The following is a 20005-nucleotide window of genomic DNA, read 5'->3' as shown; positions in this document are numbered from 1 at the left end:
AGTGATCTGGACCAGCAGCTCCACAGTCTGAATAATTTATGTGGAAACATATAATTATATATACAATGTTGTGAAAAAGTGTTTACCTCCTTCCTGATTTCTTATTTTTTTTGCATGTCTGTCACACTTAAATGTTTCAGATCATCAAACAAATTTAAATCTTGTCAAAGATAACAAGTAAACACAAAATGCAGTTTTTAAATGAAGGTTTTTATTATTAAGGGAGAAAAACAATCCAAACCCACATGGCCCTGTGTGAAAAAGTGTTTGCCCCCTCCTGTTAAAACATAACTTAACTGTAGTTTATCACACCTGAGTTCAATTTCTCGAGCCACACCCAGACCTGATTACTGACACACCTGTTCTCAATCAAGAAATCACTTCAATAGGACCTGCCTGACAAAGTGAAGTAGACCAGAAGATCCTCAAAAGATAAACATCATGCCGAGATCCAAAGAAATTCAGGAACAAATGAGAAAGAAAGTAATTGAGATCTATCAGTCTGGAAAAGGTTCTAAAGTCATTTCTAAAGCTTTGGGACTCCAGAGAACCACAGTGAGAACCATTATCCACAAATGGAGAAAACATGGAACAGTGGTGAACCTTCCCAGGAGCGGCCGGCCGACCAAAATTACCCCGAGAGAGCAGCGACGACTCATCCGAGAGGTCACAAAAGACCCCACAACAACATCCAAAGAACTGCAGGCCTCACTTGCCTCAGTTCAGGTCAGTGTTCATGACTCCACCAGAAGAAAGAGACTCGGCAGAAATGGCTGCATGGCAGAGTTCCAAGACCAAAACCACCGCTGAGCAAAAAGAACATTAAGGCTCGTCTCATTTTTACCAGAAAACATCTTGATGATCCCCGAGACTTTTGGGAAAATACTCTGTGGACTGACGAGACCAAAGTTGAACTTTTTGGAAGGTGTGTGTCCCGTTACATCTGGTGTAAAAGTAACACCGCATTTCAGAAGAAGAACCTCATACCAACAGTAAAATATGGTGGTGGTAGTGTGATGGTCTGGGGCTGTTTTACTGCTTCAGGACCTGGAAGACTTGCTGTGATCAATGGAACCATGAATCCTACTGTCTACCAAAACATCCTGAAGGAGAACGTCCGACCATCTGTTCGTGACCTCAAGCTGAAGCCAACTTGGGTTCTGCAGCAGGACAATGATCCAAAACACACCAGCAAGTCCACCTCTGAATGGATGAAGAAAAACAAAATGAAGACTTTGGAGTGGCCGAGTCAAAGTCCTGACCTGAATCCTATTGAGATGCTGTAGCATGACCTTAAAAAGGAGGTTGGTGCTGGAAAACCCTCCAATGTGGCTGAATTACAACAACTCTGTAAAGATGAGTGGGCCAACATTCCTCCACAGCTGGAAAAGACTCATTGGAAGTTATCGCAAACGCTTGATTGCAGTTGTTGCTGCTGAGGGTGGTCCAACCAGTTATTAGGTTTAGGGGGCAAACACTTTTTCACACAGGGCCATGTGGGTTTGGATTGTTTTTCTCCCTTAATAATAAAAACCTTCATTTAAAAACTGCATTTTGTGTTTACTTGTGTTATCTTTGACTGATATTTAAATTTGTTTGATGATCTGAAACATTTAAGTGACAAACAGGCAAAAAAATAAGAAATCAGGAAGGAGGCAAACACTTTTTCACACCACTATATATATATATATATATATGTGTGTATGTATATGTGTGTGTGTATATATATATGTGTGTATATATATGTATATGTATATATATATATATATATATATGTATGTGTGTGTGTATGCTGTATATGTATATGTATTGACAGTTTTAATTTGGACATTCTCCAATCACTGAGATGTCTGGAGATCTCTGCATCACAGTTTGTTCAAATGTCTCCACGATCTGCAAACTGAGACTAAAGACGAAGAATTTAATCCTGAATTTCAGAGCATGTTTGGGAGGATTTCCACTTTCTGTTCCTGAAGCTCTGCACATTTACAGACACAGAAATATAACTGTAATCCTGATTTTAAAGAGTTTTTCTCTAGCTGCATATCAATCTTCAATTGTACCTGTAATTAAGCGATAAGTCTGACTTTATGCTACATTTGATTAATTGTCCACATTCCATGAAAACAACAAGAACAACAAAGAATCCGTCTCTCATCTCTCCATCTGTGGATCTCAGTCTATAACTAACAGATTCCTCCTGAAAATATTTTCAACTTGTCTCAAATATAGTTTCATTTTTAGAGCGTATTCTCTGTAACTTCATGCAACAGACAGTCGGTGTAGATGAGTAACATGTAGAAGAAAAGTTAGAGAGACAGAATTACCAAAGTCCTACTGGATAATTCAGACCTCCCAACATCTCTAAAACAAATTTAGGCAGACAAGCATCTGATTGGTTGGGAGGGGAGAGGAGGGGGGGTATCTGGAGACTTACATCATGTGATCAGTGTGATGACATGGAGCAGAAAGTTGTTACCTGCACAGCACACACAACCTTTGGTGTCTCATTTCAGGTGAAATGATTTATTGTCAGTGTGTCTATTGCTGCTAAAAAAGGAAAATGAAAAGGGATGAAGCAGTTTGTCTGCTGTCATGTTCAGGTCCTCGTCACCTGGAATAGTTACACTATTATTTTTCTACTTTGTTTTATGGAAGTGAAACCTGAGTGATCATGACCTCATCACTACTGCTCCAAACACATTCTTCTTTATCTCCAGTATTCAGCAGCGCTGCTGAACCAACGTGCAGATACTGAACTTATTTTCATGAACACGGATGGATGTTTGTTCCTTTAATGGACATCATTACTTCTTCTCTTCAGTCATTTCATTATTTACGCTGTAGTGTCACCATGGATGTGGTGGAGCTCTCTATAAGATATATCTGAAACCCAGCAGCTATGATGACCAGACTTCAGGTCAGCTACTCATAAAGGATCCAGACTATAAACCTCCTGCTATGTTCTATGCTGAGTGCGTTCTGTAGATGTACACATGTACACATGTACACATGTACATGTTTGTATGTCTGAATCTACTGCTCCAATTACATGTTTGATTTCACATCAAACTAGACGTATTTAAAGGACACGCGTCATGATGTTTGTTATTATCTGTCATTTAAACCTTGATATGATGTCAGAGTGGTGTCAGACTGATGTCACACCAACACTCTGACAACTCCGCTTGTTGTTGAACTCGTTCGGAGGGTTATTTGACATGCTGAACATTTCTGATTGGCCTACAACATACATAGAAAAAGAAAAGAGAAATCTGACTTCTATTGGTGGTTTTGTTTTATTGCGGAGCAGCGTAGGTCCAGACGCTGAGGAACATCAGAGCTGATTGAAACATTTGGAAGGAGAGGAAGGAGCTGAAAGCCTGTTTCTTACAGGGGATGGTCACAGGACCGAGGGAAGATGAAAACATGCAGCGAGCCAACAGAGCCGCACAATGAGAATACAGACGTGGAAATGTTCCTCATACGTGTTGATTAATCATCAAACACCTGACAGACAAAGTGTGGGGCAGCGGAGATTCACCTGTCCACTTTTGGTGCTCTCACACACAATGACGGCGTTGTTGCCCCCGGAGATGGTGGGGATGTTGTCGTTGACATCCAGGACCTGGATGGTGATGGGCACATGACTCAGCATCCGAGGGTTGTCTGAGAATCACACCAGAGAAAGCTGTTAATGTATGAACACACTGATGCTGGTTGTTTTATCTTTGAAATGTCCACAGGACATCCTGTCATAACAAGCATGACATTTTACTACATTTTTTATTTAATATTTTAAAATGCACAACACTTTATTTTATCGTATTATTGTAATCTCTGAAGGATCTGAGATGATGGATCAACAACTTGTTTCACATGAACCAACGAAAGTCTGCTGTGTTCCTGTCTCTGCTTCAGGCCCAGCTCACCACCACCACTACCTACACACACCAAATACCATGACATCACCACCACCACCACTATCCACACCCTTCAAGTACCATGACATCACCACTACAACTATCAAAACCCTTAAAATACCACGACATCACCACCACCACTACACAAACACATCAAATATCATGACATCACCACCGCTACCCACAAACACCAAATACCATGACATCACCACCACAACTACCCACACACACCAAATACCATGATATCACCACCACAACTACCCACACACATCACATACCATCACATCACCACCACCACTACATACACACACCAAATACCATGACATCAGCCCTACCACTACCCACTCACACCATATACCATGACATCACCACCAGGTCTCACTTTACATTCAGTCTCATGGGTCTGTAGAGGATCATCACAAGCAATGGGATGAAAGTTTTACATAAGAGGACACTGTACTGAGTTAAACACACACACACACACACACACACACACACACACACACACACACACACACACACACACACACACACACACACATTTAATCAGGTTAAAAGCAAATGGATCAGCTGACTAATTAGTGTTTTACCACAAAGTCTTATTCAGACCTGCCACTTCTGAAAAATTCAAAGTTACACAAAATATCTTCACAGGGTGACTGATTCTCTTGTCTCTGGCCTGCCTGCCTGCCTGCCTGCCTGCCTGCCTGCCTGCCTGCCTGCAGTGTCTACGGCCCACCTGATCCTGCCCGGACCAGAGCTGAGCGCGTAAATGGTAAATGGTCTGTACTTGTATAGCGCTATCACCTTTCGGTCTCAAAGCGCTTTAACATGGCTGCACCAGATGGCCCCGCTCCCTGGGGAAAGTTCGGTGGAGTTTCCCTCTCGACTCGGGAAGAGGAGAGAAAGAAAGAGAGAACGGGAGAACGAGAGAGAGAGAGAGAACTTGAGTTTTGTGTCTTCCTGCCGGGTCCAGTCCTGCCACACAACATAACAAGGATTTCTTCTTTTCACGTGTTTTCATAATGTGCTCCCTCAGATCACCTCCAGAAGAGTCTGACTGACATTTACCATGTGGCTGAAGTGAAGTTTCCGGTTGTACAGAAGTGTTATCACAGTGAAGTTGAAGTCATCGACTACTTGTGACAAAATAAAAGATTGATTTCCACCTTGAAGCTTCTTCTCTGCTGAATGTGAGTATAGAATAAACCGTTACTAGAGTTTCCAGAAGTAGAATGGGAGGCGGAGCTTCAGTTTTCAGGCTCCTCCCCTGTGGAACCAGCTCCCAGTTTGTGTTGGAGGGGCAGAAACCCTCTCTCGCTTTAAGATTAGACTCAAAACGTTCCTTCTTGATAAAGCCTATAGTTAGAGCTGGCTCAGGTAGACCTGAACCAACCCTTAGTTATGCTGTTATAGGCCGAGGCTGCTGGAGGACCTCGTTACATGCTGAGCTTCTTTTCTTTCCTCCTACTCTTTAACTGACTCATACCTCACCATCTTCTTCTCTCCCATAGTTTCTTCTTATTATCTGTTGTCTCCATTCAGTTCCTTCACTCGTGTAGTTTCTGTTCTTTCTTTTCCAGATGTCCCGTCATGGAGCTGCATGTCTCTGCTCTGTGATTGTCGTCTCCACCAACAGTTCTTCTCTTGTGTCTCTATGCTGTCCTTTTCTCTCTCTGCTCTCCTCTCACCCCAACCGGTTGAGGCAGATGGCCGCCCACCTCTGATCCTGGTTCTGTTAACAGATGCTCCGCCCACCTCTGATCCTGGTTCTATTAACAGATGCTCCGCCCACCTCTGAGCCTTGTTCTGTTAACAGATGCTCCGCCCACCTCTAATCCTGGTTCTGTTAACAGATGCTCTCCACCTCTGATCCTGGTTCTGTTAACAGATGCTCCGCCCACCTCTGAGTCCGGTTCTGTTAACAGATGCTCTCCACCTCTGATCCTGGTTCTGTTAACAGATGCTCCGCCCACCTCTGATCCCGGGGTTCTGTTAACAGATGCTCCGCCCACCTCTGAGCCTGGTTCTGTTAACAGATGTTCTCCACCTCTGATCCTGGTTCTGTCAATAGATGCTCCGCCCACCTCTGAGTCCGGTTCTGTTAACAGATGCTCTCCACCTCTGATCCTGATTCTGTTAACAGATGCTCCGCCCACCTCTGAGTCCGGTTCTGTTAACAGATGCTCCGCCCACCTCTGATCCTGGTTCTGTTAATAGATGCTCCGCCCACCTCTGAGTCCGGTTCTGTTAACAGATGCTCTCCACCTCTGATCCTGATTCTGTTAACAGATGCTCCGCCCACCTCTGAGTCCGGTTCTGTTAACAGATGCTCTCCACCTCTGATCCTGGTTCTGTTAACAGATGCTCCGCCCACCTCTGATCCCGGGGTTCTGTTAACAGATGCTCCGCCCACCTCTGATCCTGGTTCTGTTAACAGATGCTCCGCCCACCTCTTATCCTGGTTCTGTTAACAGATGCTGCGCCCACCTCTGATCCTGGTTCTGTTAACAGATGCTCCGCCCACCTCTTATCCTGGTTCTGTTAACAGATGCTCCGCCCACCTCAGATCCTGGTTCTGTTAACAGATGCTCCGCCCACCTCTTATCCTGGTTCTGTTAACAGATGCTCCGCCCACCTCTGATCCTGGTTCTGTTGGAGGTTTCTTCCTGTTAAAGAGAGTTTTTCTTCCCTCTGTTGGAGGTTTTTCTCCCTTAAAGAGGAGTTTTTTCCTCCTTGCTTAAGTGGGAATTGTTGAATTGTTGAATTGTTGGTTTCTCTGTATAATATTGTAAAGTTCTGCTGTAAGGACTTTAAATGTGTTAAGTGCCATGAAATAACCTGTGTTGTGATTTGGCGCTATATTAATAAAGTTGAATTGAATTGAATTATGACGTTTCCAACGACTTCAAAGAAAAGTGATTCGTTTTTTGTGACTATTCCACCATATACTCTACTTGTCTTCTAGCAATGTCGATGATAGTTTACAAAACTCTGCAGCACAACATAACTGTGATTGATCCCAGGGCATATATTTTTATTTCGACCCCTCCCCTCACCCAAAACATAAGCGCACACTCGTGTGCACACACACACACACATCGTTAGCCTGTGCAGCTAACTTCTTGTCCATTTACTGAAGGGCTCCTCACTAAAAGTTTTAACTGTTGAGAAAAAAAACTGTCACAAAATCAATGCAAGTTATCATTAATGTCATATTAACGTTTCCCAGCATCCCTTCCTCCTTGGTAACTTTTGAGAAGAAAGCAATCAAACTAAGAAACCTTGAGTGATGGATAGAAATATCCGATTTTGAAACATTTCAACAATAAAACAGGCTGTGACTCAAAACCATGAATGTCATAAAGAAACGCGGTCGAACTCATCATATGCTACCTGAAATCCCTGCTGGCCCTGGTGTACTGCAGCGTTACATCACTGACAAAGCTCTCACCTGGCTGGTGTCACATCATATGTTCACTGTGACCCAGTCCGGTCTGTCAGGTCCTGGTCCTGGTTCTGGTTCTGTCCTTTTACAGACTCAAAACGTTAATACCACAGCTGGCAATCAGCTTTCTGTTCGTGTGCTCCCTTGTGTTGGAACAGCTTCCTAATCTTTCCTCTTACTAAGCTTCCAAAATAAAGATGTACATCTGTCACAGCTCAAAGGAGGTCAGCAAACAACAGTTCACTGTTCTTTAGTCCTCCTCTGACCTTTGACCTTTGGAATTACAAAGCTGACCTTCTTTATACAATTCTTAGAAAATTTGTTGTGCTGCTCAACGAAAAGATTTTGCTGGAAATCCTGATCCATATGTTTGGATTTAAACTCATGGAGAGCGAACGTAATCCCTCTCAACTACAGCTGGATGTCCCTCATTCTGTGAATTGAGCTGAGACTGCGAGGGTGGTGGGGGGGGGCTGGTTCATACTCCTAAAGGCTGATCATGCGCAATATTCACTAGCGATTACAGATGGTGCTGCAGAACCATTGAGAATATCCCCATAGTCAAGTATTGAGCACATTAATAAATGTTACTATTAAATTAATAGTCCAGTTAGAGGCTGCCAGGCGAAAATGTATATACAAAATCTAAACTGGTACCACACATTGTAAAACGTTACCTTGGCTTCTTCCCTTTGAAACCAAATATTACACATTTAGTTGAATTGGTTGATATCTTGAAGGCCCCATTCATGCACTCTGACAATCTCCGTCTGCTGCTTTTTCATTTAACTAAGGATAAATAGCGGCTTCCTTCCCTTTTCCATACAGTGCCATCATCTGCAGACAGAGACAACCCTTAGTCTCCCACTGACCATGATATGAAACATTCACTACATACCTTCATCATTAGTCCTGTCTTACATCTTTTTCTTCTGTCGTCGTCCCCCCACCCCCACACGCACACCTCCATCTGTAATATTTCCTCTGTGGGCTTACACCTCAGTGTTTTTTTTACTGACAACACTGAGCAGCTTTTCCAGACCAGCATGGTACAGACTAATCAATACCGCTGAGAGGTAAACAGCCCAGCGATGTGCTGTGAAATCCAACTGCATGAACTCATGAAACCACTGAAAGAGTCAAGGGAATGTTTGGAATCTTTACAGAGCATATAAAAGATCCCCTCCAGTCAAAATCTTCTTTTTAACTTTGCTAACAAGTCCATGTGGAGTGATTTATCTGCTACAAGACACATCAGGAGTGGAATAGTCAAGGCCATGGTTGAGTTTATGGATTAGTTTGTGAGAAAAACATGAAATGACCATGATGATAAAAATGAGGAATTACAACATTATACTTATAGTTTAACCTTGATATTAAATTCAGTGGCTGACGTGTGTTGCACTCGCAAACACTAGTGCACTGTAGAACCTGCTTTAAAGTATCCTCACAAAGTGCCAGCACCACATCTCCTCACCGTCACTCTGTGATCTTAGAAGGACCCATCAAGCTGATTTCAACTCCCACATGCCTGCAGGATGTGAACTGTTGGTAAACTCCTCTGATCTTCTTTATCACCCTTTTATCTCATAAAAACCCAAACGTCTGCCACAAGTGACGGTATTCAACCTTTTAGGGTATAAAACCTGTCACTTTGGAGACCACGTCCGCCCAGCTGTAAACCACAGGATGCCTCCTTTTAATCCCTTTGGGTCAATACACCAACTCCACAGTTGACCCTTTCCAGACCCGATGACTTGTATTGGCCATCCTGGAAGATACATGTCTCCCTCATGTGGTCAGATGTTACCAAAACTCACAAACTATGAGAACCAATTATGGACTTGGTGATTCATAACTACAGATACTGCTGTCCTGTATGCTATTATATTCTTCTACTAACAGTGTGATGTTAATCTAAAGTTTAGGTGTCTCTAAAACTATATCCTGAGTCTAAGAGATGTGAACATTGTTTAACCCAAAAGTGATGTTGTGGTGTTAATAAATAAAGTGATGTTGAGGTGTTAATAAATAAAGTGATGTTGTGGTGTTAATAAATAAAGTGATGTTGAGGTGTTAATGAATAAAGTGGTGTTGTGGTGTTAATAAATAAAGTGATGTTGAGGTGTTAATAAATAAAGTGATGTTGTGGTGTTAATAAATAAAGTGTTGAGGTGTTAATAAATAAAGTGTTGAGGTGTTAATAAATAAAGTGTTGAGGTGTTAATAAATAAAGTGATGTTGAGGTGTTAATAAATAAAGTGTTGAGGTGTTAATAAATAAAGTGTTGAGGTGTTAATAAATAAAGTGATGTTGAGGTGTTAATAAATAAAGTGTTGAGGTGTTAATGAATAAAGTGATGTTGAGGTGTTAATAAATAAAGTGTTGAGGTGTTAATAAATAAAGTGTTGAGGTGTTAATAAATAAAGTGATGTTGAGGTGTTAATAAATAAAGTCATGTTGAGGTGTTAATAAATAAAATACATTGGGACCTGTAAGTGTAAATAACTTACTTTCCAATCATGAATTAAATGAACTCAGCTGCTGTGTGAACTGCTTTAACCTTTAGTGTGTAGATGACACAGTGTCTCTGTGGTCTCACACATCTGCTAGATTACTAAAGCAGATGAGGAGATGAAAAGACGTTTTCCTCTTTATGTCTAATTTATTTACAATTCATTTGTAGTTAACCTGAGTGTATTTTATATTCTATGGCTGCTGCGTCATATAGCCACTGAAGCCGTGAAAGTAGCGCTCCATTTGCTGTGCTGCACTGAGACCTGGTCTGAGCTGCAGAGGCGTAAGGCGCAATTTCACCTCAAAATTGACACCAAAAATACACTGCACAGAAAAAACCTTTACCGACACTCCATTTGTACAGCACTAAAATCCATATCCACCTGGATTTACGTACTTATCCATATATTACAGTCTAGAACACTACCACCCACTAGAACCTAAAAAATAACCCAGCCCAATTATCACCTTTCTGTTAATGTCAAAAACTAAAAATGCAAAAGATTAAAAAAGGACCATTTTTGTCAGACCTGCTGTCTCTGATCACATGACATTGGAACTGTGTTCTAAGAAAGGGTTCACGAATTAATGCATTAAGATATATCATAAATATGATGCAACATCCCATCATAGGATGCTACTGTCAGTTTACAGTGTTCTCTGCTCACTACTGCTGCTCTTTTCTGTCTCTGGTACACAGATTTTTTTGGTCTCATGTTTCTTTACATTGTGATTCTCAGAGCTCTGAAACAACATACTGTAATATTATTCTCCTAAACTGAATCCTGTATATGGAATAAATTAAACCTCACCTGGGCTCAGCCTCATGTTGTTCCTGTAGTGAGTAGGGACTCTTATTTGAAAGCATCTCTGATTGGAACTCACAAATTAGTTTACAAACCTGTGCGGTCGTGTTTCTTTTGCACATAATTTAATTATATTTAATCTAATACTGTATTAGTATGAAAAAACATCCTTGTGAAAATCCAGTTTTGGCTTTATTTCAAAGGTTCACAGGCGGCATGTTAGTGGTTAATCAAGGGGGGGTCCTGGTGTGACTCAGCAAAGTTCTCAGGATAATTTGGCAGAGTAATCAGGATGACTCAATAAAGTCATCCGGATGTCTCGGCAGAGTTATCAGGATATCTCTGTAAAGTTATCAGGAGAACTCTGTAAAGTTATCAGGAGAACTCTGTAAAATTATCAGGAGAACTCTGTAAAACTATCAGGAGAACTCTGTAAAACTATCAGGAGAACTCTGTAAAGCTGCAGCTTCGAACAGACTCCTTCACCAGTCATAGCACAGAGAAGTATTAACAGCGCTGCACTGCATTGTGTTTGCTCTGAAACAGATGGTTCTTGTGAAAAAACAAAGAAAAAGATATTAAATGGAGTGGAAAGCCTCTTTTATATGAAGCTATTTATTTAAACACATATCCAGCTGGTTCCACATGAAAAGCAGCTCTTTAGCAGTTAGCTTTGTTTGCTCTGACGTTTTACTGCAGACATAAAATGAGATGAGATTACAGGGATCTACATGGTTGTGGAGGATGAGATGATAAACCCTTCACTTATCTTTTCTTATCTATATTCAGTGGACGTAAATGTGTTTGGCGTCTCTATTCAGGGACTTCTCCGTGTGTGTCCTCTCATCTCACTAAGCTTCACTCTGATCTCTTCCTGGTGTTACTGAACAAACGACTGCTCGCTCTGAACACAGAAAACAGGATCAATATAATCCCACATAATGAGGACACTTACATTTATATTTATATGTATTAATAAACAATATCCAATAACACTGTACATTCATAAGTGGAGGAGGGTTAGATGATGCTGCCTCACTCTGTTTGCGTTGTTTTATTTGTAAACAATGTTTTACTTCAAACACAAACATGAGGATAACAACTGACCTGCAGCAGCAGGGGGCCGGCTGGCTGAGTAGATACTGAGCATACTGTATGTGGAGAGACTCCTTCACTGCTGTTCTGTGGGACTTTAATGAAGAACACGCAGGGAGAACGGAGGCATGTTCCCCGGACTCATCCCAACAGTCTGGATGAGCAAACAGAGGCTGCAGCTTCTGAGTACAGCTGTGGACCATCACACACCACAGACCTGACACCTGTACTACGAAGCAACTTTAACAGAGCGAGGACATCTTTATGTCATCTGGTTTAACTAAACCTAACCAACCAGATGGCACTAAAACAACTCACTGTCAAACATTCCAGCTCTGAGCGTGTTCACGTGGAGGAGGTGTTTGCAGTCTATGACCAATCACAGACATGGACAGGTGTACTGACATATTTTACCAACAAGGAGCAAACTAAAATCTTAATAAATATAAACTTTATATATATAAAAAGACAAAAAAAATAAAATATATATATATATATATATATAAAGAAATATTAATTCCAATATGTGTTTGTCTTTATATATATAAACTATATAGAAGCAGCAGGACTGCAGCTGCCACATGCAGGAGGGATGTGCTGGTAAAAAACTGAGTGGGCTAAGTGACTCTAGTCTAGTTTGAAATACTTTTAACAGCTATCCCCTTCCCATCAGTAATGACCTGACTCTAATTATATGTGTATCCTGTTAAATTCATGTATTCTCATGATGTGTTCTCATGATATTGAGGACATTTTTAACACCTGCAGCCCCTGAGATGCAAATAATAAATAAATATAAAATATAATTCCTGGTGGTGAGTTGGTTTACTATTATGTTTCAGGTACAAGGCTTCAGGGCTCCAATCAATCTCTGCCGGAGGTTCCTATCAGATTAAAAACACAATGAAATGGAGCTGTTATTAGAAAGCAGATCAGATTTGGTGTCCAGACATCACCAGCATCTCTGCATGGGTCGCCGTGGTAACGAAGTATGGCAGCTTCGTCAAATTTATTTTGACTTTTGTCTGTGAACTGTTGTTCTCGTTGTGCTTCATAGACACAAACCTCTACTCTCTCATAGCTCTGCTAGCTGTTCCATAGGATCTGTCACTCTGTCTCTTGAAAATGATGTCATCATTGTGCTACTAGCAACGCAAGAAATCTGATCTGATCCAGCAAAGTGTCCGGACTGAGACGATCTGAAGAAATCTGACTGGAATCACATCTCAAACCTCTAAATGTGGTTTGGATCAGTTTACAAAAATCACCTTTCATGTGTTTTTTTACTGTCCAGACTTTCAGAAATCATCCAGATACAATGTGGATATCACATTCATCACATTCATCACGTTCATCACGTTCATCACGTCCATCACGTTCATCACGTTCATCACGTTCATCACGTTCATCACGTTCATCACGTTCATCACGTCCATCACGTTCATCACGTCCATCACGTTCATCACGTCCATCACGTTCATCACGTCCATCACGTTCATCACGTTCATCACGTCCATCACGTTCATCACGTTCATCACGTTCATCACGTCCATCACGTCCATCACGTTCATCACGTCCATCACGTTCATCACGTTCATCACGTTCATCACGTTCATCACGTTCATCACGTCCATCACGTCCATCACGTTCATCACGTTCATCACGTCCATCACGTCCATCACGTTCATCACGTCCATCACGTTCATCACGTTCATCACGTTCATCACGTTCATCACGTCCATCACGTTCATCACGTCCATCACGTTCATCACGTTCATCACGTTCATCACGTCCATCACGTCCATCACGTTCATCACGTTCATCACGTCCATCACGTCCATCACGTTCATCACGTCCATCACGTTCATCACGTTCATCACGTCCATCACGTTCATCACGTCCATCACGTTCATCACGTTCATCACGTTCATCACGTCCATCATGTCCATCACGTTCTTCACGTTTATCATATCCGGTCCTGGGCCTTTCTGTGCGGAGTTTGCATGTTCTCCCTGTGCTTGCGTGGGTTCTCTCCGGGTTCTCCGGCTTCCTCCCATCATCCAAAAACATGCACCTCAGGTCAGGTTACCTGGCGCCGCGCTAGTGGCAGCCTGCTGCAGCAGCTCCCCCCTGAGAGCCCCCCTGCTGTAGTGAAGAAATTTCCCCTCGGGGATTAATAAAGTGAATAAAATCAAATAAAAAAAAAAAATCAAATAAAAAATATTCATCACTTTCATCACGTTCATCACATTCATCACATTCATCACATTCATCACGTTCATCACATTTATCACGTCCATCACTTTCATCACGTTCATCACATTCATCACATCCATCATGTTCATCACTTTCATCACGTTCATCACTTTCATCACGTTCATCACATTCATCACGTTCATCACATTTATCACGTCCATCACTTTCATCACGTTCATCACGTTCATCACGTTCATCACGTCCATCACATTCATCACATTCATCACGTCCATCACATTCATCACATTCATCACGTCCATCACATTCATCACATTCATCACGTCCATCACATTCATCACGTTCATCACATTCATCACATTCATCACGTCCATCACGTTCATCACGTTCATCACATTCATCACGTTCATCACATTCATCACGTCCATCACATTCATCACATTCATCACGTTCATCACATTCATCACATTCATCACGTTCATCACGTTCATCACGTTCATCACGTTCATCACGTCCATCACATTCATCACATTCATCACGTCCATCACATTCATCACGTTCATCACATTCATCACATTCATCACATTCATCACATTCATCACGTCCATCACATTCATCACATTCATCACGTCCATCACATTCATCACATTCATCACGTCCATCACATTCATCACGTTCATCACGTTCATCACGTCCATCACATTCATCACATTCATCACGTTCATCACATTCATCACATTCATCACATTCATCACATTCATCACGTCCATCACATTCATCACATTCATCACATTCATCACATTCATCACGTCCATCACATTCATCACATTCATCACATTCATCACGTTCATCACATTCATCACATTCATCACGTTCATCACATTCATCACGTCCATCACATTCATCACATTCATCACATTCATCACATTCATCACATTCATCACATTCATCACGTCCATCACATTCATCACATTCATCACGTCCATCACATTCATCACGTTCATCACATTCATCACGTTCATCACATTCATCACGTTCATCACATTCATCACGTCCATCACATTCATCACATTCATCACGTCCATCACATTCATCACATTCATCACGTCCATCACATTCATCACATTCATCACGTCCATCACATTCATCACATTCATCACGTCCATCACATTCATCACGTTCATCACATTCATCACATTCATCACGTTCATCACGTTCATCACGTTCATCACGTTCATCACGTCCATCACATTCATCACATTCATCACGTCCATCACATTCATCACGTTCATCACATTCATCACGTTCATCACATTCATCACGTTCATCACATTCATCACGTTCATCACATTCATCACGTTCATCACATTCATCACGTTCATCACATTCATCACATTCATCACGTTCATCACGTTCATCACGTTCATCATATTCATCACGTTCATCACATTTATCATGTTCATCACGTTCATCACGTCCATCATGTTCATCACGTTCATCACGTTCATCACATTCATCACATTCATCACGTTCATCACGTTCATCACGTTCATCACATTCATCACGTTCATCATATTCATCACGTCCCTCACATTCATCACGTCCATCATAATCATCACATTCATTACATCCACGACATCCATCATATTCATCGTATTCATCGCATTCATCACATCCGTGGCATTGATCCCATTTATCATGTTCATCGTATTCATCACATTCATCACAACAATCGCATCCATCGCATTCGTTACATCCATGACATCGATGCCATTCATCACATCCATCGCATTCATCATATTCATCGCATCAACCGCATTCATTACATCCACGACATTCATCCCATTCATCCCATTCATCACATCCATCACATTGATCCCATTCATCATGTTCATCGCATTCATCGTATTCATCACATTCATCGTATTCATCACATTAATTGTATTCATCACATTAATCGTATTCATCACATTAATCGTATTCACCACATTCATCGTATTCATCACATTCATCACATCAACCGCATTCATTACATCCACGACATTCATCCCATTCATCACATTCATCACATCCATCACATTGATCCCATTCATCATGTTCATCGCATTCATCAAATTCATCGCATTCATCGTATTCATCACATCAATCGCATTCATTGCATTCATCGTATTCATCACATTCATCACATCAATTGCATTCATTACATCCATGACATTAATCGCAATCATCACATCCATCGCATTGATCCCATTCATCATGTTCATCGTATTCATGACATTCATGACATTCATCGCATTCATCACATTCATCGGATCCATCGTATTCATCACGTTCATCACATCCATCGTGTTACTCCCTTTCATCGTATTCATGACATCCATCGCATTCAACGCATCCATGACATTTATCGCGTTAATCGCATCCATGACATGCATCCCATTCATCGTATTTTTTGCATCCATCGCATTCATCACATTCATCGTATTCATAACATCCATCACATTCATCGTATTCATCACAGTCATCACAGTTATCACATGACACACTGGCCTCAAACAGTCCCTGGAAAAGAAGACTAACACTGTGAATATGTTTGTCTGACTGATAAACCAGCAGAATTACTTTTTTCATGATCACAACTTCTTCAGAAAGTTTTAATTTGTTTTATTTTATTGTGGCGGCAGCCAACAAGAAGTGAGCTGCTCGGCCTGCAGGAGTCTCTCAGCTGTCTGCAGGACCGACTGGGAGAGACAATAATGAACTTTGTGGGCCCTAAAATCTGGAAGTTTAGAGAATCATCTCAGTTTTGAAGCTCGTGGAGGAAAGTTAGAAAACTTTTTCAGAGTCTGTACCACTGAGCAGCTTTTATACCAAACAATGATGACTCAAGTTCTCCTGAACACATCAAAGGTGGAGCTCCTACTGTAGTCAGTGAAGCACACAGGCCTCCTGATAGAGCTCTTATCTCCAGCTGAGTTATTCTGTTGTTCTGCATTGAGTTCATGATTTAGGGTGAAGAAATGTTGTGATGCAGTCTGAACTAAAACCCTCAGTCAGCCCTGTGGTTAGAGTTCAGTCAGAAAAATGACATCTGATGTCATTCCTGTTGACTCACATCTCCCTGACCTCAGCTCAGTCCCTCCAACACGCTCCAATCTTCTAATCACAATAATTCATAAAAAACGATCTCCGACATATCTGAGAAATTCAGAGTTGAGCTCCACCAATCACTGCTCTGCCCTTCGTCCCTAATCATGCAGGATGTTATATTAAACCTTTTAGTTCATAAACTCATCACACATCCATTTGATGGCATTGACTTCAGATGGCAGAATAAGTTCCCCAACAGAACACCTGACACTGATGCACAGGTAGACCACGTCGGTACAATCAGTCCACTCATCTGCAGCTACAGAATCAGAGCTGCCTTCTGACCTCCTCTGACAGTCGTCCACTCTGCTGATGTTTCCTGTCAACCACCACGTTACTAACGGCAGGAATCACGTGATCTTTAACGCTGTCCACATCCGTACTGTCTGCTTCGATCAGGCAACATGCAGGAATGTTTTCATCTCTCTCTGATCCTGTGCAGACGTGACAGCGAGCCGCGCCGTCAGGAAACGGTCAGAGAGCCAACCGTCATGTGACCTGTCGCGTCTCCTCTCCTGTTACTTCAACACAAAAATGAAACATGAAAACACAAAATATTTGCCGTTGAGAGTGAACTCAGATTTTATAAAGAAAATAAAAACAACAAAAAACCCAAAAGACAGATTAGTTCAATATTTGTATTAAAAAGCAATCTCAACTGGAAAAAGTATTTCAGTTCTGATTTAACACCAGATAACATTATCTTCACCTGCAGAGGTGGAGGAGTGTGGAACATTAGAACCTGCAGAACCTCAGAACCTGCAGAACATTGAGCTTTAGCTTTCGAAGTTAACACACTGCTGATACAATGACAGCAACAGTTTCCAACAGTCTGGAGAAATCATATTTGTTAAAATTCTTCATCCAACAAGACGGGTCCAAACGTTCCATCATGTAAAATACGAATTACTAACCTGTTTCCAACAGGTGTCACCTGTTTCAGAGACTACAGCTGCAACGATGATGTAATGAATCAGCAGATACTAGAAGAACATTTTCACCTAAAAGGACCAACAGTTTTATTTATAGTTTGTTCCAGCTGCTTGTATGAGAGGATTTCATGTTTTTATCTTCATCATTCGTCATCGCACTACTGAAACAAAACATGAACACATCTGTCTGGGCTGTTTTTCATTTTACAACTGTTAACATGACTTTTTAAAATGTATCTATGTGTCTCTCCTCTGATTTGAATCATTCTGAATCTCCTCAAAGAGACTATTTAGTTTTTCTTGAAAGATTAATAATAATAAACAAAGTTGTTTCTTCCTACCAGTGATCACGTCCATATTCCACTCAGCTTTAGAGAACAGGAACATTTCATCATTTTAAAAAGTCCTTATAATCCAGGCCTGGTCTGTGTTCTGTTCAATATGTTTGGAGGGATTAACAAGAACATTGCAGATTAAATGTTGAGTCTTCTCAGCCATTCAGACAGTGTTTTCTTTACATCCCATTCATTCGTATAGAGCAGCTTCAAACAAGAGCATTCGACTTCCAACTGCTAGAAGTGATGAGGAGATGAAGAGATGCTGTTCACTGGAGCTGCTGCATGTTTACAGGTAGTGACAATGGCGTCCTGCTGATGTCACAGAGAAACAAACAGGCCTGCTGCTGTGAACTTACCAACCTCTGCAGCCATCACAGTGATGTTGTGCCACGCCGTCTCCTCCCGGTCTAGAACCCGAGTGGTTCTGATGATGCCGCTGCTCACCCCGATGGTGAAGTACAGACGTCTCTCCTCCTCGTTGTCTATGAAGTACCTGTGAAGCAGAAGGACATGAAGCTTTATAACCCGGCTGAGAGTCACAGATTCACAGATTCAGAGCTCAGACGTGAACCGCTGGGACTCACAGGACAACACACTTCCCATTGTGTTGTCCAGCTGATACCTCATCGCTTCATTCATTCAAAGGCACTTTTTACAAAAACAATTCAGGCGAGAATAAAAACCTTCTACTTTAGTGTGTTCAAACTTGTATAACTCAGTTCCAGTAACACTTACAGTGACTCTGACTGTTGGGGATAAAACTTCAGTGTGTTTCCTCTCAAACGAGACCAAACTCATGCTTCTACTACAAATGGTTGAAGAACAGCTTTCAGTTTACTTCGGGTCGCTTTGACAAGACGGTTTATGCAAATGTTTGAATGTATGTGTAACCCCCCTGCAGCTGTCGCTTTAGAGACAGTGCAGAATAGACAGAAAATAGGGGAATTATCAAATCTAATCCAGGTTCGATGAGGAGACTGGTTAATCGATCACTCATCTAACTGCTGCACAGACAAGAAATATCCACCCCGAATTACGTGAACAACAACAGGTTTAATTAGAACACAATATAATAACCAATACTACAACAAATTGACAATTCCACACGCCAAAAGTGTCCAAGCAGGTAATATAAAAATAAAAAACCTCTGAGATCTCAGGAATAAATGAAATTGAAAAAAAGTATAAAAGAAAGAGTTGAGTTCTCAGAAGTCGTACGTCATTACAGCTATATACTCTATATAATCACCGTACTGGATGTATATGAGGTCATTTATACTCCATACGTTTAATATTTATACTCACAGCACACTTTCATCTTAGCACGACTTTTATACAATCTATAGGAAGGGTAAAAAAAGGTATTGTGTGTTGCTTTTGTAATCTTGTTTTCAGTCTGTAAACATGTTTGAGTCTTTATTTCTTTTGGCTTTTTGTTGAAGGTGTCCTGAGAGCTGCTGTATGCCAATTCCTTCTCAGGACAAGTCCCATCTGCCAAACACTACATCTGGAAAACCTCCTGCAGAGCGTCATAAATCATCATGAAACCTCCATCAGCCACATCTCACTAGTGAGTCTGATT

General features: G+C 41.3%; 1 protein-coding gene across 3 annotated transcripts in view; it reads right to left on the bottom strand.

Annotated features, from left to right (window-relative positions):
- The window catches only part of LOC138192512 (cadherin-18-like), a 123152-nt gene that overhangs the window by 16305 nt on the left and 86842 nt on the right, over positions 1 to 20005 (bottom strand). For all 3 annotated transcript variants that reach the window (XM_069139950.1, XM_069139952.1, XM_069139953.1), the window contains 2 exons: positions 18780 to 18916; positions 3545 to 3669 (listed from right to left, as the gene is read on the bottom strand). In XM_069139950.1, coding sequence (XP_068996051.1) covers positions 3545 to 3669; positions 18780 to 18916 — 262 coding nt within the window. The remainder of the gene's footprint in view (positions 1 to 3544; positions 3670 to 18779; positions 18917 to 20005) is intronic.

This window comes from Embiotoca jacksoni, unplaced genomic scaffold (assembly GCF_022577435.1).
Source record: "Embiotoca jacksoni isolate LCO1_2020_lvr unplaced genomic scaffold, fEmbJac1.0.p SCAF_88, whole genome shotgun sequence".
NCBI classification, from domain to species: domain Eukaryota; kingdom Metazoa; phylum Chordata; class Actinopteri; family Embiotocidae; genus Embiotoca; species Embiotoca jacksoni.
This window is presented reverse-complemented; position numbering and strand designations above follow the sequence as displayed.